The following is a 24,302-nucleotide window of genomic DNA, read 5'->3' on the forward strand; positions in this document are numbered from 1 at the left end:
TTTATCATTGACATGAAGAATTGCATTAAACATTTGAAAAACTTCTGTCAGTGAAGAAATAATACAAGCAAATTACTGACTATATATTTTACACATTGCGTCATGTTGGAATGCAGCTATGCATTGATTAAGTCAGCTAGTTGTTCGAGTCAGATGTTCATTCAGCACGGACATGGGACTGTAATTTTCATTATTTCTGAGGATACTTTTATATAGCACGTTGAAAAACATAACCTTAATTTGAATGTTTGTAGGTTGTTTTGTTCACAATATTTTTTAAACTGATAGGGCAGCACGGTGGCAAGCACTGCTGCCCCACAGCACCAAGGACCCGGGTTCAATTCCCGGCGTGGGCCACTGTCTGTGTGGAGTTTGCACATTTTCCCCGTATCTGCATAGGTTCCCTCCGGGCGCTCCAGTTTCCTCCCACAGCCGAAAAATGTGCAGGTTAAGCGGATTGGCCATGTTAAATTGCCCCTTAGTGTCAGGGGGGCTAGCTCGGGTAAATACTTGGGGTTATGGAGATAGGGCCTGGATGGGATTGTGGTCGGCGTGGACTCGATGGGCCGAATGGCCTCCTTCTGCACTGTAGGATTCTATGATTTTGATATTTGACTATGTAGCATCAACAGAAATCTGAGTACATGATGTAAGCCTTTATGCAAACAAGTGCAAGACTACTCACACTAATCGAAAAGCCACATATATATATATACACATACATTATATATAATATTTCATAAAGTCTTGTGCAGTTGCAGAGTTGAATTAATCTCTAACCTTTCTGATACCATTATGTTATTTAGATTTTACTGAAATATTTTCAAATCTACGTGCCCAGAAATCAGGAAACATGTTGAAATCTTTTACCTGTCAAGTTCTGCAAATGCTGTCTTCCAAAAAGATGTTCCTTCTTGTTATGTAATGAGCTAAAGTACTGATTACATGTTTTGCAGTACAGGCCATTGTTGTCCTCACCCTGCTTAACAAAAAGACCCAATTATTTACCCTTCAATTTACCCCACTTACAAGGTTGCCTTTTTTTGACGGCTAGTTATTTTCAGAACTACAAAAGCAGGATTTCAAAACCAGAACTGAAATTGAACCAATGTATAAAATACTGAGCCATTTGTGTCAATTATTAAAGAATGTCATATTAAGCATAAAAAGGTTGCCTTGTGCTTAGCGAATATAAAACATTCACTCTATGATTTGTACAATGTTTTGAAGTGGCTAAAATATTATAACACAACTTTCTACCATAATGTGGAAGTAAACTGTGCAAGTTAGGTTTTGTTTTAATGGTAATTGAAAATGTAATAAATAATTACATAGTGATGTCCATTCGCATCTAGTTTGTGCATAATTAAGTAGAATATATATATAGAACAGAAACCATTTTGCCCAACCAGTCCTCGCTGGTCTTTATGCTTCAATCAAACCTCCTCTTATCCTTTCATCTAACTGTTAGTGCAACTGTCTATTCCTTTTTCCCTTGTATGCTTACCTAGCTTCCCCTTAAATGCATCTATACTATTCAAATACTCCTTGTAGCAAATTCCACATTCTCACCACTCTGTGGGTGAAGAAATTTCTTCTGATTTTTCTATTTGATTAATTAGAATCATAAAACCCTACAGTGCAGAAGGAGGCCATTCAACCCATTGAGCCTGCATCGATAACAATCCCACCCAGATCCTATCCACATAACCCCATGTATTCACATCCTGCTAATCACCCTGACGTTAAGGGGCAATTTAACATGGCCAATCAACCTAACCCGCACATCTTTGGAGTGCAGGAGGAAACCCATGCAGACACGGAGAATATGCAAACTTCACACAGACAGTCATCCAAGGTCGGAATTGAACCTGGGTCCCTGGTGCTGTGAGGCAGCAATGCTAACCACTGTGCCGCCCTTAATTGGTGACTATTTTACATCAATGGCCTCCAGTTCTGTTTTACTCAACATGTGGAAACACTCTGGCTGTGTTTAGTTTATCACAATCTTTCATAATTTTGAAGATCTCCATGAGGTCACTCTTCAGCCTTCTCTTTTCAAGGGAAAAGTGATGCCTTTCCTGATAAATATAACCTCATAGTGGTGGACTATGGCTTGTTCTAGTCAACCAAATAATTTCAGGGTCAAAACTAAATGTCTGAAGAAAATAAAGAGGTTTGGGAAACCCATGTGTGCAGCAACAGGAGTATATTCCCTCCACCTCTAAAGCTCTTGATCTGAGCCAGGCTTCTGTGAGATGTCACAACGAGGAACGGTGGGAAGCTTTTCCCCAGGTCGGTGGTGACGTTCACGAGGGGTCATAGGTTCAAGGTGAAGGGGGGGAGGTTTAACACAGATATCAGAAGGACATATTTTACACAGAGGGTGGTGGGGGCCTGGAATGCGCTGCCAGGCAAGGTGGTGGAGGCGGACACACTGAGAACGTTTAAGACTTATCTAGACAGCCATATGAACGGAGTGGGAATGGAGGGATACAAAAGAATGGTCTAGTTTGGACCAGGGAGCGGCACGGGCTTGGAGGGCCGAAGGATCTGTTCCTGTGCTGTACTGTTCTTTGTTCTTTCTTTGTTCTTTGAGGAGTTGTGTCGCTTTTGTATGCCCCAATGGACAGTCAAAAGTTGTAAATGTAGGAAGGCCAGGGGGCAGTTCGATTACCGCTGTCCTTGGTTATGAGACCACTCAGGATTTGCATAAAAGAGGATGTGAAAAAGGGATATTTATCCTATCTAGCCAGTTTGTGTGAAATAACATTTTAAAACTCAGAATAATTATAATCAGAATGAAGGGAACATTTTACAATATTTCCAGAAACCTTTCCTCCATTTGCTGAAGCATACAAATTGCAGCTCAAGATATTTGCAAACTCATGTAAAACATTTGCACATCTCCAAGTGTTGGAGGCCTCTCACAATCATGAGGAAACCACCTTGGGGTACTATTAACCATGAGCCATTTTTATATGACATTACCATAAAAAGGACAGCATACTATTGAGGTTGTGTATCAGTTTTGGCTTGGAACCCTATTCTAGATACTTGAGCACAGAGTCCAACCAGATAGTCACTTCAGTGCAATACTGGGGGAATGCTCCTGTTTATGTTTAAGGTGCTATCTTTCAGATGAGATTTAAATCATGGACCAGTTTAAACATTCAGGTAGAAATATCGCATACACTATCTGAAGAGAAGTGGGGGAGTTCACCAGTGTCCTGACCAAAACTGATCGCTCAACCAACACTCCCAAAAATAACATACATAATGCATTCATTTAATTGCTGTTTGTGGGACTTTACTGTGTATAGAGTCATAGAGGTTTACAGCATGGAAACAGGCCCATCGGTCCAAATTGTCCATGCCGCCCTTTTTTTTTAAAGCCCTAAGCTAGTCCCAATTGCCCGCATTTGGCCCATATTCCTCTATATCCATCTTACCCATGTAACTGTCTAAACTCTTTTTAAAAGACAAAATTGTACCTGCCTCTACTACTACCTGTGGCAGTTTGTTCCAGACACTCACCACTCTCTGTGAAAATATTGCCCCTCTGGACACTTTTGTATCTCTCTCCTCTCACCTTAAACCTTTGCCCTCTCGTTTTAGTCTCCCTTACCTTTGGGAAAAGATATTGACTATCCAGCTGATCTATGTCCCTCATTATTTTATAGACCTCTAAGATCACCTCTAAGTTTCCAACGCTCAAGAGAAAAAAGTCCCAGTCTATCCAGCCTCTCCTTACAACTCAAACCATCAAGTCCTGGTAGCATCCTAGTAAATCTCTTCTGCACTCTTTCTAGTTTAATAGTATCCTTTTCATAATAGGTGACCAGAACTGTACACAGTATTCCAAGTGTGGCCTTACCAATGTCTTATACAACTTCATCAAGATGTCCCACCTCCTGTATTCAATGTTCTGACCAATGAAACCAAGCATGCCGAATGCTTTCTTCACCACTCTGTCCACCTATGACTCCACTTTCAAGGCGCTATGAACATGTACTCCTAGATCTCTTTGTTCTGTAACTCTCCCCAAAGCCCTACCATTAACTGAACAAGTCCTGCCCTGGTTCAATCGACCAAAATGCATCACCTCCCATTTATCGAAATTAAACTCCATCTGCCATTCATCAGCCCACTGGCCCAATTGATCAAGATCCCTTTGCAATCCGAGATAACCTTCTTCACTGTCCACTATGCCACCAATCTTGGGGTCATCTGCAAACTTACTAACCATGCCTCCTATATTCTCATCCAAATCATTAATAGAAATGACAAATAACAATGGACCCAGCACCGATCCCTGAGACATACCACTGGTCACAGGCCTCCAATCTGAAAAACAACCCTCTACAACCACCCTCTGGCTTCTGTCATCAAGCCAATTTTGTATCCATTTAGATACTTCACCCTGGATCCCGTGAGATTTAACCTTTTGCAACAAGTCCCACAAACATGCGGTACCTTGTCAACGACTTTGCTAAAGCCCATGTAGACAACATCAACTGCACTGCCCTCATCTACCTTATTGGTTACCCCTTCAAAAAACTCAATCAAATTTGAGAGACACGATTTTCCATTCACAAAGCCATGCTGACTGTTTCTAATCAGTCCTGGAAATGCCCGTAGATCCTGTCTCTCAAAATACCTTCCAACAACTTACCCCCACAGATGTGAGGCTCACCGACCTGTAGTTCCCAGGTTTTTCCCCGCTATAAATGGGCTGCTATATTTCCTTACAACAATGACTATACTTCAAAGGTACTTGCACGCTATCAGCACACCGAGGTCATGGATAGTGCTACACAAAATTAAGTTCCTTCCCTTTACCAAAATGAACAACTCTACAAGTATACTTCCACTACCCTTTCCTTGCAAAAAAAATGTTTATCCATTTCTGCATATTAAGTTTAATGAAATAAAAATTCTACTTACGCCAATTTCTGGCAGTGAAATTGCTTCACTTTCAAATTCAGTTTCCAGAGACTCCACACCTGATTGGAACAAAATATTGCATTAACTGTAAACTAATCCTGAACAGTTGGATGCCATACAGCAGCAGGATGCCTAGAGTACATTAACTCCTCTTTGGCATGTAAACACTGCAATTTCTAATACTGATTAATTGAATATTAGCTCAAGATTATGTGGCTCCACATGCCTGTCTAGCTAGCTATGAAGTAGTTACTTCCTTCCACTCTCGTGAGATAGCATCAAATTTCCCCCATAATCACAAATTCAAAAATATCTGATATTAAAATTTATAAAATGTGTAACATTTATAAGTTCTACATAGCAAAAGATGGTGTAGACATCTGTCAAGTGATAAAACTACATAATTTTAATGTAGTAATAGCTGCACTCATCACAAGTACAAACGCTAAACAATCCAAAAGATGTGATGTGCTCCCGAAATCTTAAACTGATGAGCATATTCTGATTTCCAAACTGCCCTGACTAAACATCAATTCCTCAATGGCTTTCTTTCCCAAACAATTATACTGAGCAGCCTTAAAAGGATATTGCTGCATCTTACAGGTATACATTGCAAAACAGAGCATCTATCACCCTGTCATTAGCAATACCATGGGACTGCTGACATTGTATTAATCGGGTACTGTACAGTTGGCTAAAGTTGGAAATGCGCTCGTGGTAAGAAATGGTGCTTGGTTGCAACGTCCACAGCCAAGCATCTTGCCGACACTCGCATGCAATTTCCCAGTGACCAATTAATCAACAAAGTGCTGAGTGTTGTAATGATGCCTGAACCAGGGAGTCAAACTGCTTCATATGAAATTAAGTACACGGATGCACGGTGTGCCTATTGTTACATAGGTAAATGTGGCACTATGGCAAGATCCTAAAAACAGCAATAAAATGAGTGACTGCTTAATCGATTTAAAGAGGTGTTGGATGTGCTGAGAGTTATTGCCAGAATACAAAAACTCCCTTCTCTTCCACTTTAACAATGATGTGGAGTTGTCAGCGTTGGACCGGGGAGGGCATAGTAAGTAGTTTCACAATACCAGGTTAAAGTCCAACAGGTTTATTTGGTAGTACGAGCTTTCGGTGCACTGCTCTTTCCTCAGGTGAGTGTAGGTGAATGCACTCACCTGATGAAGGGGCAGCACTCCGAGAGCTTATGCTACCAAATAAACTTGTTGGGCTTTAACCTGGTGTTGTGAGACTACTTACTGTTAACAGACAATGAAACCATTGGAATAGGTTGGCAATTTTTCAGTTTAACATCGCTAACAATGCTGCATTCCCTCAATAGTACACTGGAGCTGGAACCTTAAACCGTCTGACTTCAGCAGCAAGAATGCTAGCACAGCTGCAAATACAGGACGCTACAGTTATGATAAAGTAACATACAGTATCATATCGCGACTAGACTATGCACAGTTATGTCACCACCAATGAGAGTTACCTAGGAAATACTGGATGAAGTTGCTGCGGTACTGCCTCCCCATCAAGCAATTAATCAAGCACAGTAATAAACTGGATTTCTCCAGAGGAAATTAAATACAATGCTGAAGACGGAGATTCTTCTTCAGTTATTTGGTAAGGTCTCCACCCAAAATCTTAACTTTTTTTTCTTCTCAGATACTAAAATGTGTTGGTGAACACCTAAAACCGTATTGTTTCAACTGAAGATTTTGAACATTGATATTTTGCTTTTTATCCATAGATCCAAACGATCGGCAGAATATTGTTTGTGGCAGAACTATTGATTTTCTCCCCTCTTTGCAACACGTTTGACTTTTTCCTTTAAACATTTCAAAATAAACTCTGCAAGTTTAAAGCATCAAGTACAATAAAAAAGCAAATGCTTTGGACTCTTACCACACAGGTTTTTTACTTTGTTCATTGCTCTTCTCTTTAGGAAAGCTTGATAAGCTTCTGAATTTTGATACGCCTTTAGCTCCTCAATGTATCGCCGCTTGTCTTTTTCTGCTTCATCAATATACTTCTATTCACAAAAAGGAAAGAAAGCTTAGTGAAAACCAAATCTGTTATTACAGAGTAAATTCATCAACGTCAACAGGAGAAGTAAAATACATATCACTATCATAACTGAACGCAAGAGGACTAGGAGTAGGAAAAACAAAGCAAGTCACTCATTTATTGGTCCCCTTATATGAGGAAGGATATATTGGCATTGGAGGGAGTGCAGAGAAGGTTCACCAGGTTGATACCTGAGATGAGGGGTTTGGATTATGAGGAGAGGCTGAGGAGATTGGGTTTGTACTCGTTGGAGTTTAGAAGGATGAGGGGGGATCTTATGGAGACTTATAAGATAATGCGGGGGCTGGATAGGGTGGAGGCGGAGAGATTCTTTCCACTTAGTAAGGAAGTTAAAACTAGAGGACACAGCCTCAAAATAAAGGGGGGTCGGTTTAAGACAGAGTTGAGGAGGAACTTCTTCTCCCAGAGGGTGGTGAATCTCTGGAATTCTCTGCCCACTGAGGTGGTGGAGGCTACCTCGCTGAATATGTTTAAAGCGCGGATGGATGGATTCCTGATCGGTAAGGGAATTAAGGGTTATGGGGATCAGGCGGGTAAGTGGTACTGATCCACGTCAGATCAGCCATGATCTTATTGAATGGCGGGGCAGGCTCGAGGGGCTAGATGGCCTACTCCTGCTCCTATTTCTTATGTTCTTATGTTCTTATGTGAAGTGGTCAGCAAATAATATCACTAGTATAGCTGAGAGACCCGAATCTGCCAGTATCAATAAGCTTTGTACATTTTGCCTTGGTCAGTTATGTCTTTAAAACAAATGCTGTTATAATGATGGCAAGTCTCTTACTCAAACTACAGGGCCAGCATACAACAGGAGATCGATCTACATCCCCTGTTCAATGGGATTGCATCAAGAGTTAAGATTACCCTGGCACATCGATACCATTGTTAATTTAGTGCAGCTAATATCCTATTTCCTACACCAATCAAGCTTCTACAATAGTTTGCCCAAATACCTCCAAACAGTCTGGGGTATTTTTTAATCCAACTGTAAGGAAACCTTAACACGTTACATTGTTAAATGCTGTGCAAAAGAACAGGTATTTAATTCTTTATAAAATCGATGCCACTCGGATACACTAATTGAAAAGTCAGGAGCCTGTTTTTATTGCTTGTGGTTCCCAGGTCTTCTTTTAAAAACGGAACATGTTTTGGGAATACATTCTCTGGAAATCATAAATCAGAGGCCCTGATTATGAAGGCTTTTACAGCTGAGGTGAAAACTGCGGTCTTGGATTTTGGATTATGATTGGTCTTCCTTCCTCTACTTTAGTGATAAATAGATTTTTGTCCATTTACAATCTGTATTTTAGACAAAAGCCAGGACATCTTAGTAGTTATACTAGTTTGCATTTCAGTAGCCAAAGGTTTTCAGCAAAGTCATATACCTAAACATTTAGCTCTGATGCTCTCTCCACAGATGCTTCCTGATCTGCCAAGTATTTTACAGCATTTTCTGTTTGTATTTCGAATTTCCAGCACAAGCAGTGCTTTACTTTAGTACAAGCCTGAAAATTGACCATCTCACTGCATCCAAGGATCTCAGCAGATTCCAGAATGTCCATAAGTTTTCACAGAATCCGTTTTGTTTGATTGCCTTGATTATCCCTGCTTGATTTACAAGAGAAGCTCGTAAAACACAAGTTCAAACCCAGAGCCTAAATTTGGGCCTGGATGTGTAAATTCACTCTGGAGGTACACTTTACGGTTATGTTTTCACATCTCTTGGGGATCACCATTTTCCTGGTGTGTATCCAGTCTGTTCATCTTTATCAAATTGCAGTTCTTACTAGAAGCAATAATTACTCCCACTTAGTCCTTTTAAATAGCAGCGACTACCACTGAATGAAAGTCTGTTGAGCAGTGCCATCTAGTGAATTGGCATTCAACTGAAAAGTCAAAGCCAGCAGACTAAGGGCCACATGCAGCCATCCGACAATAGCATTAGGTAACATTTCCCTTAAAGCCCTTGGCCCAATTTGCATTTAGATTGCTTAACTATTCCTGTTTGAATTGTCTGGGCCTAAATATTGGAAATAATTGTTTTTAATGCTGTTGTTTTGTAGTGGATAAATCCCAAATCTGAGCATCAAGATCTGTTAGGATCAACTATAGTGAACCCTGATGGCAAATTCCAGGACGCACCCTTTTCTTCCTTCTCTGAATCCTCTGACATGTTTTGTTTGGGGATTGGCCTCGGGTGATTGTCTATGTGGAGTTTGCACATTTTCCTCGTGTCTGCGTGGGTTTTCTCTAGGTGCTCCGCTTTCCTCCCACAGTCCAAAGATGTGCAAGTTAGAACAGAAGAATTAGGAGCAGGAGTAGGCCATCTGGCCCCTCGAGCCTGCTCCACCATTCAATAAGATCATGGCTGATCTTTCTGTGGACTCAGCTCCACTTACCCGCCCGCTCACCATAACCCTTAATTCCTTTACTGTTCAAAAATGTATCTAACCTTGCCTTAAAAACATTCAATGAGATAGCCTCAACTGTTTCACTAGGCAGGGAATTCCACAGATTCACAACCCTTTGTGTGAAGAAGTTCCTCCTCAACTCAGTCCTAAATCTGCCCCCCCTTATTTTGAGGCCATGTTCTATTCTAGCTTCACCCGCCAGTGGAAACAACTTCCTTGCTTCTATCTTATCTATTCCCTTCATAATCTTATATGGTTCTATAAGATCTCCCTTCATTCTTCTGAATTCCAATGAGTATAGCCCCAGTCTACTCAGTCTCTCCTCATAAGCCAACCCTCTCAACTCCAGAGTCAACCTAGTGAACCTCCTCTGCACCCCCTCCAATGCCAGTATATCCTTTCTCAAGTAAGGAGACCAAAACTGTACACAGTACTCCAGGTGTGGCCTCACCAGCACGTTATACAGCTGCAACATAACCTCGCTGTTTTTAAACTCCATCCCTCAAGCAATGAAGGACAACATTCCATTTGCCTTCTTAATTACCTGCTGCACCTGCACAAGGACACCCACGTCCCTCTGCACAGCAGCATGCTGCAATTTTCTACCATTCAAATAATAGTCCATTTTGCTGTTATTCCTACCAAAATGGATGACCTCACATTTACCAAAATTGTACTCCATCTGCCAGACCCTCGCCCACTCACTTAGACTATCTATATCCCTTTGCAGACTTTCAGCATCCTCTGCACGCTTTGCTCTGCCACCCATCTTAGTGTCATCTGCGAATTTTGACACACTACACTTGGTCCCCAACTCCAAATCATCTATGTAAATCGTAAATTATTGTGGTCCCAACACTGATCCCTCAGGCACACCACTAATCACCAACCAGAAAAACACCCATTTACCCCCAGTCTTTGGTTTGTTAGTTAACCAATCCTCTATCCATGCTAATACATTACCCGTAACACTGTGCACCTTTATCTTATGTAACAGTCTTTGGTGCGGCACTTGTCAAATGCCTTCTGGAAATCCAGATACACCACATCCACAGGTTCCGCATTGTCCACTGCACATGTAATGTTCTCAAAGAATTCCACCAAATTAGTCAAACATGACCTTCCCTTCATGAACCCATGCTGCGTCTTACCAATGGGACAATTTATATCCAGATGTCTCGCTATTTCTTCCTTGACGATAGATTCAAGCATTTTCCCTACTACAGAAGTTAAGGCAACTGGCCTATAGTTACCCGCCTTTTGTCTACCTCCTTTTTTAAATGGTGGCGTCACATTTGCTGTTTTCCAATCTGCAGGAACTACCACAGAGTCCAGCGAATTTTGGTAAATTACAACTAGTGCATTTGCTATTTCTCCCGCCATCTCTTTTAGTACCCTGGGATGCATTCCATCAGAACCAGGAGACTTGTCTACTTTTAGCCCCATTAACTTGCCCAACACTGCCTCTTTCGTGATAATGATAGTTTCTAGGTCCTCACCTGCCATAGCCTTCCTGTCATCAATTTTTGGTGTTATTTGTGTCTTCCACTGTGAAGACCGACACAAAATACTTGTTCAATGCCTCAGCCATTTTCTCATTTCCAGTTATTACATCCCCCTTCTCATCCTCTAAAGGACCAATGTTTACTTTAGCCACTCTTTTTCGTTTTATATATTTGTAGAAACTTTTGCTATCTGTTTTTATATTCTGAGCTAATTTACTCTCATAATCCATCTTACTTTTCTTTATAGCTTTTTTCATGGCTTTCTGCTGACCTTTAAAGAGTTCCCAATCCTCTAGGTTCCCACTAATCTTTGCCACTTTGTATGCATTTTCTTTCAATTTGATACCCTCCTTTATTTCCTTAGATATCCATGGCTGATTATCTCTTTTTCTACCATCCTTCCTTATCACTGGTATATACTTTTGCTGAGCACTGTGAACAGTGAAAGATCGCTTTGAAACCTTAGGTAAGTTGGCCATGCTAAATTGCCTCTTAGTGTCCCAAGATGTGTAGATTAAATGGATTAACCATGGTAAATGTGTGGGGTTACGGGGACAGAGTTGAAGAATGAGGGCATGGGTAAGGCACACTGTCAGAGAGTCAGTGCAGACTTGGTGGGTCAAATGGCCTCTTTCTGCACTGTAGGGATTTTATTATTTAGATGGGAAAATAAGAAGTGGCTCCGATAAAAGAACATGCCATTTCTCACCTGTTTTCCCTCCTGAGAGAGTTGTGACCACTGAGTGCCCAGCAACTTTGTGATCTCTGTAAAAGGGAGGTCCGGATGTTCAATTTTCAGCTTGGCTCTCTGTTCATTCAGGAATAACACATACCTGTCAGGCAGTTACAAGGGATTAAAGGAACAAATTCTTAAGAACAGTGCTACCAGGCTCATTAAATTAAAAACCATATTAGCGAGACTACAGAAAGAATAAATCTGATCATATTTTCACAAGGCATTTGGAAAGACAATGAAAAATGGCAGTGCATCAGAAGACAGTCCAATTAAGTTATCCAATTATTATACCAAAAACACAAATAATGGAAATGATACAATTTTACATCAAACATTTCATAAAACATGTTTGTGGTGCACCTACGCATAAGGTAGCTTATTGCTCGTAAGTATATATACGTTTGGTTATTTTGCACAGTATTACTGATGATCAGTGAGGACACTAAAGTTACAGGACAGACTGATCTACATTATTTAACAGCACTCATTTGACACAGATTTCTTTCAAACTCAATTTAGTTTCAATCTCCAAACGCTTGAATGTCATCCTTTTCCCATATTTTGTGCAGCAAGTTGTTAAAATTGGTGCTCGTGTCCATACTTGCAAATTTTTTGGGAGGTGTTTGATACATAGATGTGGCGAGCTATATACTAAACACATCTAAAAGCATTTGTTTTATTTCCTTTGATTTTTACAATTGCACGTTCTGACTTGTATGCATTATTTTTATATGGAACAGGAATAACGGGGACACATGCTGGAGAGGATGTGGATTTAGATTACCAACATTTATTCCTGGGCATTCTCAAATTCAAATGCTGCCTCACAGTGCCAGGGACCTGGGTTCGATTCCTGGCTTGGTCACTGTCTATGTGGAGTCTGCACGTTCTCCCCATGTCTGCATGGGTTTCCCCGGGTGCTCCAGTTTCCTCCCACAGTCCAAAGACGTGTGGGTTCGGTGGACTGACCATGCTAAATTGCCCCTTAGTGTCAGGAAGACTAGCTAGGGTAAATGCATTGGGTTATAGGGAAAGGGCCTGGGTGGGGTTGTGGTCGGTGCAGACTTGATGGGCCGAATGGCCTCCTTCTGCATTGTAGGATTCTATGATTCTAGCTATGATGAATTCGCACTGACGTAAGAACAACCAGTGGGTTCATGCTTTTATTTAATATAGTAAAAACGTTGGACACTAATTCAAAATTCAGGAATATATTGTTGCAAACCTGATTGTATTGCTTTCAATTAGATACAATCAAGGATTCATCAATGACTTGGACACAAATATTATCATTAATTTACAGGGGATGTGATTTTTTAAAAAAAATCAATTTGTATTGGTGGGCATGGTACACTGTACAATTTAATGACTGAACGGACAGATGTCAGTACAAGTGGTTATGTTGGCTGAACTGTCAGCCACTGTCAAAGATCCACCTCGCAAACATAAATGCGTGTGTATAGCATCACCAACAACTGACACTCAACGCGAAACCATTTCCTTACCCTGTGGTAGGAGCCCGTGGTGCAGCAAAATCCTTTGGAGGTTTTCTCTTCTTGCCTTTGGGCCAACCACCTTTTCTTTTCTGAAGCAAAAAGATGTCAGCGTCAGGCTGGTGAGGCTGATGCTATCTCAGCTGGCATAAATACATTTCAATACATGAAGCAATTTCTGAACAAAATCTCATTCTCGTTTTTCAATAAAATTCAGATTTCAAATTAGCCTTACCATTGATTACATCCCTTGCACATTTAACTATAAATATATATTTTTTAAAACTATACAGAATTGATTTTTAATTAAGTCAGAGCCAGGGACCCAGGTTCAGTTTCGGTCTTGAGTGACTGACTGTGTGGAGTTTGCAAGTTCCCCCCTTGTCTGCTTGGGTTTCCTCCGGGTGCTCCGCTTTCCTCCCACAGTCCAAAGATGTGCAGGTTAGGTAGATTGGCCATGCTAAATTGCCCCTTAGTGTCCCAAGATGTGTAGGTTAAGTAGCGGGATAAATATGACGGTTACGGGAAGGGGCCTGGGTAGGATCCTCTTTTGGAGAGTCGATGGAAATTCAATGGGCTGAATGGCCTCCTACATTGTGGGGCTTCTATGTGGGTGATGCTGGCAAACTGTCCACAAGGTAATGGTGACAACTGATTGGCTTGACATGGCAGCTGGTGGAATTTAAATTCAATTAATCAATTGAAAGAAATCTGGAATTAAAAGCTAATCTCAGTAATGGTGACCATGAAATTATGATTGTTGCAAAAATCCATCTGGCTCTCTAATGTCCTTTAAGTCATGATCTTTGTAATGCTTGGCCTGGCCTACATGTGACTCCAAACCACAGCAACGTGGTTGACTCTTAACTGCCCTCTGAAATGGCCTAGCAAGTCAAAGGGCTGGACCAAACTGCTACAGAAAGGTTCTAGAAGGCAGCTCACCACCGTCTTCTCAATGGCAATTAGGGATAGGCAACAAATGCTGGCCTTGCCAGTGATGACCACCAAAGACTCCAGACCCACAGCAAAGGTCAGGCGGGGTAAGCATGGCAAACTTCTTTCCCTGAAGGACATTAGCGCAGATGAGTTTTAAACAATCTAGAAGTTACATAATCACCACGACAGTTACTAGCTTTTTATTCCAAATATATTTGATTAACTGAAATATGTTTCTCAACTTTCCATGGTGAGAACTGAACTAGTGTCTCTAGATCACTGGCCTGGACCTCTGGACTTCCAGACCCACGTGACCATCCCCATCAAGTGAAAAATCACTCAGTATACAGCACAGCCAAAAATCATGTAGAATCCAGGCTTGGTACCAAATAATAATTATTCCCTGACTAACCTCGTTTTATTCCGTGCACTTTTTCAACCTTGATGCCAGTTGGCATTAGTGTTTTGACTGAAATTTGTTTTTTTTTTCAGATGTAAAATTAAGGGCATATCCTTGCCCTGGGCTAAAATATATATTTTTCAGAAAAATGTGTCCATACTTAACTACCATGAAAAAAAAAATCCTCCTTTGTCATGAACAAAAGATACCAGCATCGAGGGCGAGTATTAAAGTTCAGAATCCGTAAATGGATAACTGATCATTTCTACTGAGTTAAAACACGGTAATTCTATCAAGCATTTCTTACTACCACCTTATGCAAGGAGTGACATTGAAACTGCTTCTGAATGTCAATTCAGCTTCAAGATCAAATGGCTGCCTAGAATCTCACTACCAGAGATGCCTTACTGCATGTTCTATTTTTAAAACTACACTGCTTTAAATGCTGGTGATGTGGATGAATCAGGACTTGAAATATTATCACGCTGTTACTTGCACTACATTATCATTTGACATCAAAACCCGTGTTGCAATCAAATTGCAACACTATCAGCTTTCAAATGACCAAATCATTCTGAGGTGTACAACATTTTTCCTTAATTTAGCCAGTGTTCTCACTGCATTGAGCAATTCCTTTTCTGCCACTTAGCTTAATTCACAGTGTAGGAGGGCAGTGGCAGGAAATTGATTTTGTTTCTCTTCATTTTTACCAAGAGATATCTCAGAAACAGATGTTTTCCTGTATCGCACAGCAGATCAGAAGCAAAGCTGAACTCCCCCGTATCTGAAAACTGCGTTTGGCACCAACCACAGGCCTTTCTGCTTTTACACCAATTGATTTTTTTTCCCCCACCAGCAATTTCACATTCTCAGTCTGGATCGAAAAATATGGGTTGGTATTTTGGATAGATCTAGTCTTTCCAAATCAGATGGTGAAATTGGGGTAAATGATCTGGATTAACCCCGACTTCGCTAATTGGGAGAGTTCAGCACTGCTGCTGAATTTGAGAAATATAGACAACATTTAGGTCACCGACCTTGAAATGTCTGTTTTCCTCTCCACAGGTGCTGCTAGAGCTGCTGAACACATCTAGCATTTCCTGTTTTTTAACCAATATTAACCAATATTAATGAGCATCCAGAAGTTTTTTAAGTTAAAGTTTTATTTTAAAAAGTTTATTTATTAGTCACAACTAGGCTTACATACAGACTGTAATGAAGTTACTGTGCCACCTGAGCCAAAAGGTTATGGATTCAAGTCTCACTACAAAGAGGCTTGAGCACAAAAATTCAGTGGCACTACTGGAGATGCCATCTTTCAGTTGAGACATAAAAGGGAAGCCAAGGCTGCCCTCTCCGCTGAACCTAAAAGATCCCATATCATTAATTTGAGAAAGAGCATCCCTGCATCCTGTCCATTTAGCCCTCAACCAATATCACTAAAAACAAATTCTCTGCTGTGTGCAAACTGGCTGCCATGTTTCATATGACAGCGGCTACACTTCAACATTGCTTCCCTGGCTATTAAGTTCTTTGGGGTGCACTGAGGTTGTGAAAAGAACTAAATGAACACCTTCATTATAGTGGTAGGAACTTCATACTTAGGAGTACTTGGAATGCCCGAAATGCCTAACATTTATCATCACAACAGGAGCTATATTACAATTTCACTATATCAACAAGATATTAATTACAGTGACAATACAATTTTAGTTACCTCGAGCAAGAAGCTACAGTGATGTAATGCATTACATTCGCAATAGAAGAGACTTCACAACCTAGAAATCAAAATTGCCACAAGGTGGCACAAGAGGCGATTTGTACAATGGACAAATCTAGTTTCTTGGTTCAAACTTGAGGCAACAAAAAATTTTAAAAGCAGCAAAATAAAATACAATATGCTTCTCTTGAATCTAAGAGTGAATAAAAAGAAAATAGAATCTCTCATCCCTGTTAACTCCTATAACCAACTAGCCTCCTTCTCACCAGGTTTAATTAAACTACTCAACTTTTCTTGGTACAAAATATACTGCACCAAATGTTGACTCACTCATTTTTTTCCTAATATAAGCAACTCCCTTTATTAAGGCACGATTTTGATAGAAGAAAAATGCAACGAGCTACCAGGAGGAAGAGGTGGCTGTGATTCTCCCCCATTCCCACCTTGAATTCTGATGTGCAGCCAGCTCACCAGTGCTGAAAGTTTGATATTTAGTTTGTTTGAGAATTGAACTTACCATTAAGAGCACTTTATGCATTATCATTCAAACAAGTTCGGTAATTCGTGGCGATTTCAAATTGTCAAATTTTAGCCACACAAAAATATCAAAAGCAGGAGCCACAGTGCTTCATGCATTTGGTTTACCAAGATAATGACACTATCTGTCAGAGGTTTAAATTTAGCAAAATCTCTGCTACCACAACTATTTTCACTTTAATTACACATTGTGAAATTAGCAAAACAATTGGTAACATTTCTCTTCCAATCTGATTCACTTCCACCCCCCCTCTGCCCCTGCTATTATGTTATAATAACAAACACACAAAATTACCAGCATTTATGCACTCACCTTTGCCAATGCACACAAATATTGAATCAATAGACTGGAAGTTATAATTACAAGATCTCATTGTTCTAGAATGCCAAGCCCATGTCAATTAAACTTGCTCCTCAAATTCTACTTCTGGTTCAACTATTTGATCATTTGTTAATAATCTACAAAAGAAATCCACAGCAGACGTGCCGTTCCAATACATTTCACTTTAAAATTAATTGAGCCTGTGTAAACAATGCCTATTATAAAAATATTTGTACAAATAAAAAATATATATTCAAATTCTTGAAATGATTCTATGCAAATATAATCTAACCACAATTTCCCAGCATACCGATTCTCATTCACTCCTACTATACAGAATTCTACACCAAAGCCAAATTTGTCAATGTTTCCAGTGCTTAGTGCATTAGTCAGTCCACTACCAAATTTCACTGAGACAGCAGGACTTCTTTTGCAAACAACTGCTGCTTTGTTTCAGTTCAGTCACAGAAAGCATTGAATAAATAAAACATGGCACAAAGTACAAACATTTGCTATTTCCCTCTCACTGCCCTTTGCTTCCCATTTCGCCCTTCTTCCTCCACCCCCTTCCCACCCTCCAGCCCTGTGCTTCCCCCATCCTGCGCCCCACTCACCATCCTGTTTCCACTTTCACCCAATCCCTCCCTCCTTTCCTCCCCACCCCCCCGCCACCCCCCAACCCAATCTCCGCTCTTCCACCCAACCTAGTTATTAAAAGCTTCGGCCAAAGGGTGCAATTTCTTAGCAAACCAGTTGTGCATGTTTTGGGATATAACCATAACTGGAAAAATTGACACACCCAAAAACGCAAACTAATGCATTGGCAAAGGAAGCTCATCCTACAATCAGTGTTTATTCTCAAAATTAAAAATAATTATTTACTTTCTTACAGTAGTCAATACAGTAGTCAGGCTATTAAAAAAATCCAAGTAACCATCCTTATTTAAAACATTCAAACAAAATTGTTTTATTCATTCAAGGGATGTGGGCCTCACTGTTAAGGCCAGCATTTATTGTCCATTCCTAATTGCTTTGAGAAGGTGATAGTGAGTAGAATTCTTGGGCCACTGCAGTCCACATGGTATTGATACACCTACAACAGCATTAAGGAGGGAGTTCCAGGATTTTGACCTAATGACAGTGAAGAAACAGCGATATATTTTCAAGTCAGGATGGTGAGTGACTTGGAGGGGAGCCTCCATGTGGCCCCATGTATCTACTGCTTTTGTCCTTCCAGATGGTAGTGATCCTTTTGGCAGATGCTGTCTCAGGAGCCTTGGTGAGTTCCTGCAGTGCATCTTGTAAATGGTACACATTGTTGCTAACGTGCATCAGTGGTGGAGGGAGTGAATGTTTGTGGATAGGATGCCAATCAAGTGTGCTGCTTTGTCTTGGATGGTATCAAGCTTCTGGGGTGTTGTTGGAGTTGCATTCATGCAGGCAATGGGAGTATATTCCATCACACTCCTGGCTTGTGTCTTGTAGATGGTGGACCGGCTTTGGGAAGTCAGGAAGTGAGTTACTCACTGCAGGATTCCTAGACATCTTTGTAGTCACAAATGGCTACTTCAGTTCAGTTTCTGATCAATAGTAATCCCAAGGATGTTGATAGTGGGGATTCAAGGATGGTAAGGCCATTGAATGTCAAGGGGTGACGGTTAGTCTCTCTCTTGCTGGAGATGATCATTGCCCAGTACTGTGCTGAGTATGACATAATAAGGTAGTTTATATATAGGTTAACTTGCTAATGGGGTATAGTCTCATCCAAAAGAGGTTAGATTTCAATAGTTTGTTCATAAAACACAATGCCCAAAATGCAATTTGTAGGACTGCATTGTTGCAGTAGGCCTCATTCTTTTTCCATCCATTCAAGCAACAGCTCCCTGTGATGTTATGACTACGATATCCGAGAGGTTTTAACCAACAATTTTACCACACAAATAGAATTACCAGTTCTTCAAAAGAACTGTATCCCTTTTATTTAAACACACCTTGAATTAAATTGATCTGTTTGCCAACACTTCACTTCTTTAGTGCAATTTAAACAATAAGTTATTCACTTTAATGTCCTCTCATGTCTACTCTGGATATGAACAAGCTCTGGTGAGCTATATAAAGAAAGACACAGCACCAATAAAATCAGGATATCATCATGGGCAGGATTGGTACTTCCACCAATGCCATATTAATGCAAGTTCCTATTTTAAATTAAAATTGAAGTTCACAACAAACAAATTTTTCATCTTTTTGTAAATACTTGGCATCTAAAATAGTGATAATCAATTACTTTGATTTGGGAAGTTTATCCTACTCTGTAACATCCACTAATTCCACCAATCCTACATAAATACCTTTGGTTCATCATTTTCTACTTCCTTTGTACCACTGCTACCTTCTCCTTGTCCTTCCAGAATAACATTTTGCAGACGTTGCGATCCTGCATCCAAAGGGTGAATCTGAAGCAGTGGATTGCCAGCTGAAAGAGCACCATCTCGCTGCAGCAAGGACTGTGGAGACACTGAAACACATTTTTAAAACATTCAGTGTGAAGTACCTACATTAGAAAGCTTACATTTGTACATACTTCCGTTAATACCTTTTCATCACTTTCATTTATGACGTTACACTTTGTTGGTTGACTCAAAGTGAAACATTAGCAAATCCAAATAAGGAGGGAATGTAAAGCAGTGAAACTAGCTAGCAAACTAACGAAGAGAAACCATTATCAAAACAGCTAGCTTGGAATATCTAATCACAATGCCAATAAAAAAGGTTAAGAAAAAAAAGTGAATCAATTAAACTACATGTCACAAAACAATAAAATAATCTCCATCTGTCCTGGAAACTTTAGTTGTTCAAATTTGTAATGTACTGTAAAAGCCTCAGTCTTCTCCAGTAGTCTGGACTTGAACTTGTCATTTTTGCTTCCAGCTGAGACAGTGTTCACTGGAAGTAAATTTTACAGCTTGAGCAATTGTCTGCTTATTCCTGTACAGCTTATAACAATAATCAACTTCATTGTTTTTCCAAACTTGCTTTAAGAAAGGCTGAGACAAAGCTCAAAAGTATCATTTAGGTAAAGTTTACATTGAGTGTTCAACATGGAAACTGTACAGGGGAAAAGGATGAGAGCAAGTAGCCAAGTCTCGAGATAACAAATGCATGGATGAGGGTTTGAGCAGATGAGGTCAGGCAGGGGCAGAGGGAGGCAATGTTAAAGATATGGAAATAGGCAGTCATAGTGATGTGGTTGAAAGTTTAGCCTGGGGTCAAATACAACTCCAAGATTGCAAACAGTTTCCTCCGATTTCAGACTGTGCGCCGGAAAAGGAATTAAATCGATGGCTAGAAACAGAATAGAAATTCTTATACTTAGACTATTAAGTTTTTCCCCCCAATAGCTTGTGTTTCATACCTGCTCTTTTTAGGGTTCATAACATATGCAGGTGGGTAAATTCATCTGCAAAACACCACCAGTAGCACGCAAAAAAGCAAAGATGGAGGTGACAAATTCAAGCAAGGTCACCCTGTGTCAGTCATTTTAATTTTGTGCTGGGTGGGGAGCAAGGAGGGGGGGAGAGGGGAGACAATTGGAAATAAGAGAACCATGCAGATTTACTTGGTCTTCTACTAATTTACCTAAACTGCTAATGCATGCCTGATTTGTGTTTCATTGCATCAAATAATTGAAATTTGAGATGAATCAGATCTTAGTTTATCATTGCAAATTGGGAATTGTATTTTGGTGATGGACAAAGATTTTTCAGACGGCAGGGCAGACAACTTTAATTCATGGGTGATGACACCTTGCCCCCTGTTACTAAAGCATGATGGGCATAATCCAGCAATGCCATGTTCTGTTGTTAGCAGAGACTAAATCCGGTGTGTTGAAATGTTATGGTTACTTTGGTGATTTCACACGAATGCATTGGCCCACAGTAATACAAGGTAAATAAAGGAAAAACATGATTTCGAAAGCACTATTAACATTGGGGAACAAGAGCTGTAATAACTAACATAAAAATGTCAGCAAACCAGGTTTCTTTTTAATCTTACAAATGGTTTGCACAATTATTGTAAACTTGATTTCCCCAAGGAGTGAAATCATTAATATATAGACTCCATAAAAATTATTTTGATTATTATGGAAACTTCAATCAAAACTGGTGTCACTCACTTCCTGTATGTTTTCTTTGTTCTGTTTTTGAATCACTGTTGCACAAGAAGTGTTGCAAAATAAAGGTGTTGATTTGCAAAACAAAATTTTAAAGTCCAGCATTGACATATGGTTAGTCTACTATTTTGATCTGATTAATTCTTGGTTTGAGATTGAATGCTATGTGTTATAATCTTTTAGTTTGATATTTATGCTATCCTGTCTATCTAAGGAAAGAAACCCTGAAAATATTCAACACAAATAAAGAAGGTAATGTTATTACGTGACTGTATAACCTAATAAAGGAATCAGTGAGAATGAAGAAGGAGCACCTGAAAATCAAACAGCAACCCTTTATTTTCTTTCTCGTATGTTATAAACTAAAGTCTTCATTTTTAGGTTCAACAATTTGAATGCTAAAACCTGTGCAATACACATCATTTTAAAATTAGAACAAATGTAGCATGCTGAAGCTCCAATAAACAAAAGCAATGGCTTGTACCAACTACACACTACACTAAGTTTCCAATTTCACCAACCAATTACAGGCTATCACCTCCTCCCATTGTAATAAACTTCATATGTTTCATAGACATTTGTTATGTTTATTGCTCCTTTGCACTTTTTTTCTTGTGCTCCTCCTGAGTTACAAAGTGGCATCCTGCATATTTTTCCCTCCATGCTATATTCAATTCACAAAGTGCCAACCTAAACCATTCACTCCTTGCACTTCAACACTGTCAAACCTCCTCCGTCTGTTAAATGTTCCATTGTCTTATCTAATGGCACAGTGGAATCTTTTACAGCTGCTTGAAAGGGAAGACTTATTCAAAAGATAGCAACTGACAGTGCCGCATTTGTCAACATTACAGTGAAACACTAGTCCAGATTACATACTCAAGTGTCTACGGACTGTGACTCAAATCCATGATTTTCTGATTCAGAGGTGACAATGCATCCACTGTGCTAAGCTCAACATCCGTTTTTGCACTTTTAATTTTTCCAACCCATGTGCATTCCCATATCATGACGCTTAATCAATCCCTTGGCGTAACAAATTGCAGGCTGGGCAGTACCGACTAGTTAGCAAATGAACAAAAACATTTACTATGAACTTATTTCCCCATCCCAACACAGAATAAGACCCACTTTGACGGAATGTATATCGCCAACAACTGTACATGAGACCATTACCTGCAGCCTGCAGTTCCAAATTCACATCCGAATTCAGCTGGCCAACATAAGACAATGTACCTCCATTAGCATCTGTAGTCACACACACTATTCTGAAATTAATAAAAATTGCAGTCAAAACAAGCCCCAGGAAAGAAAAACAAACTTAAAATTACTCATTATTTTGCTATTCAAATCAAGAAGCAAATCCCTTAGTCAACAGTCCTCATGAGCTAACACTATTTAAAAAAAACATCAAAAATGACAAAAGGGTTGGGCTGGCTTGTCTTAGCTGTGACATAAAATAGAACGTTAAAGCAAATAAAATAACATTTGCTTTGGTGTTTAAACAGAAAATTTACCTTAGTCAACAACTGAGTCCGCATACTCCCTCCCCAACCCCATCACAACATTTTCTTAGTTTACTTTTGTGTCTGACACTTGTTGAAATTATTCAAATTTGAGTAAAGTTGAGATCCATTTTTCTGGAGAAAATTTTCCCTTTCCTGGCGGTCTTAAATCAAAAGTCAATGTAGTAATTTTTGCAACAGGATCCTGGACTCAAAGCTGGAAAATATATCAGGCGAATTAGTTCCATTGGAGCTTAATGGGAGCCATTCCTTCGGAATACATGAGGACACCAATTAATACATGAAATCAGGGCCAAGACCTTTAAGCTGATGTCAGTGTAAAACTCAAGATGGCAGAGCTGGAAAAAAGTTCTAGATCAAATTTTTAAAAATGTTTACGCACGGTTTCTTTTAAATTTTTTGTTGTCCTTTTTTTGAAGAGGCAAAAACCACTGGCTGCATTTTAGCTCCATTACACTGCAGCACTAGGATTGCTCAAACACTGAAATAAAAACAACCAAAAAAATGATACAGCTAAGTGATTAAGCAGTTACAAGAAAATGTCTATGCTGAAAGAAATTATCAAGTTGGATATCCAGATTATTCCTTTCTTCTGCATCCAAGGTAAAGCCTCAGAGGCAGTTTAGTATTTTTAAAATGTGAAAGCTCTGTTTGTGAGCATGAAAATAGTATTAATTTTTATTTTGCTTTCTTTTATTTTATAGAGATCTAAATAACTCGCTCATCGATGCTCAGTTTTGCTTCTGCCAGGGCCACTTGGTGCCAGACCTCACCACAACTGTGGCTCAAACACTGACAAAAGAGCTTAATTCCAGAGGTGAGCCAAGAGCAATTACCCTTGACATCAAGGCATTAATTGGTGTCTGGCATCAAGGAGCCTTAGTAAAATTGAAGTCAGTGAGAATTAGAGGGAAAACTCCACAGCACAAAGGAAGATATCTGCATTTATTGAAGGTTAATCATCTAGCCCCAGGACATTGCTTCAGGGGTTCCCCAGCATAATGTCCCAGATTCAACCATCTTCAGCTGTTTTGATGATCTTCCTTCCACCATAAGGTCAGAATTGGAGATGTTCCACAATGATTGCAGTGCTCAGTTCACATTCGCAACACTTCAGATATTGAATCAGATATCGTTGCATGCAACAAGACCGGGACAATATTTGGGCTTGGCTGCTAAGTGGCCAGTAACACGCATACCATACTACTGCCAGACAATTACCATCTCCAACAAGAGGGAATTTAAGATTACCCCATGGCATTTAATGACATTATCATCGTTGAATTCTATATTAACAATATCCTGAGGGTTACCATTGGCCAGAAATTTAACTGAATCAGCTACTGTGGCTACAAGTTCAGGTCAGAGGCTGGAAATTCTGAGATGAGTAATTCACCTTCTAACACCCAAAGACTATGCCACCTACAAGGCACAAGTCAGGAGTGAGAAGGAATATTCTCCACTTCTTGGATGAGTGCAGCTCCAACAACATTCAAGAACC

The 24,302-nt window shown here is 39.8% G+C and overlaps 1 protein-coding gene across 3 annotated transcripts in view; it reads right to left on the reverse strand.

Moving 5' to 3' along the window:
• The window catches only part of LOC144492052 (SWI/SNF-related matrix-associated actin-dependent regulator of chromatin subfamily E member 1-related-like), a 50,466-nt gene that overhangs the window by 19,545 nt on the left and 6,619 nt on the right, over window positions 1–24,302 (reverse strand). The window contains exons 2-8 of one of the 3 annotated variants that reach the window (XM_078210206.1): window positions 22,452–22,543; window positions 19,453–19,619; window positions 13,199–13,278; window positions 11,667–11,790; window positions 6,859–6,985; window positions 4,948–5,006; window positions 871–979 (exon numbers count right to left, since the gene is read on the reverse strand). In XM_078210206.1, the coding sequence (XP_078066332.1) occupies window positions 871–979; window positions 4,948–5,006; window positions 6,859–6,985; window positions 11,667–11,790; window positions 13,199–13,278; window positions 19,453–19,619; window positions 22,452–22,543 (758 nt within the window). Of the gene's footprint in view, window positions 1–870; window positions 983–4,947; window positions 5,007–6,858; window positions 6,986–11,666; window positions 11,791–13,198; window positions 13,279–19,452; window positions 19,620–22,451; window positions 22,544–24,302 lie in introns of all 3 variants that reach the window. The other 2 variants (XM_078210205.1, XM_078210207.1) reach the window with 2 other exon arrangements.

This window comes from Mustelus asterias, chromosome 1 (genome assembly GCF_964213995.1).
Source record: "Mustelus asterias chromosome 1, sMusAst1.hap1.1, whole genome shotgun sequence".
In the NCBI taxonomy this organism is placed as follows: Eukaryota; Metazoa; Chordata; class Chondrichthyes; order Carcharhiniformes; family Triakidae; genus Mustelus; species Mustelus asterias.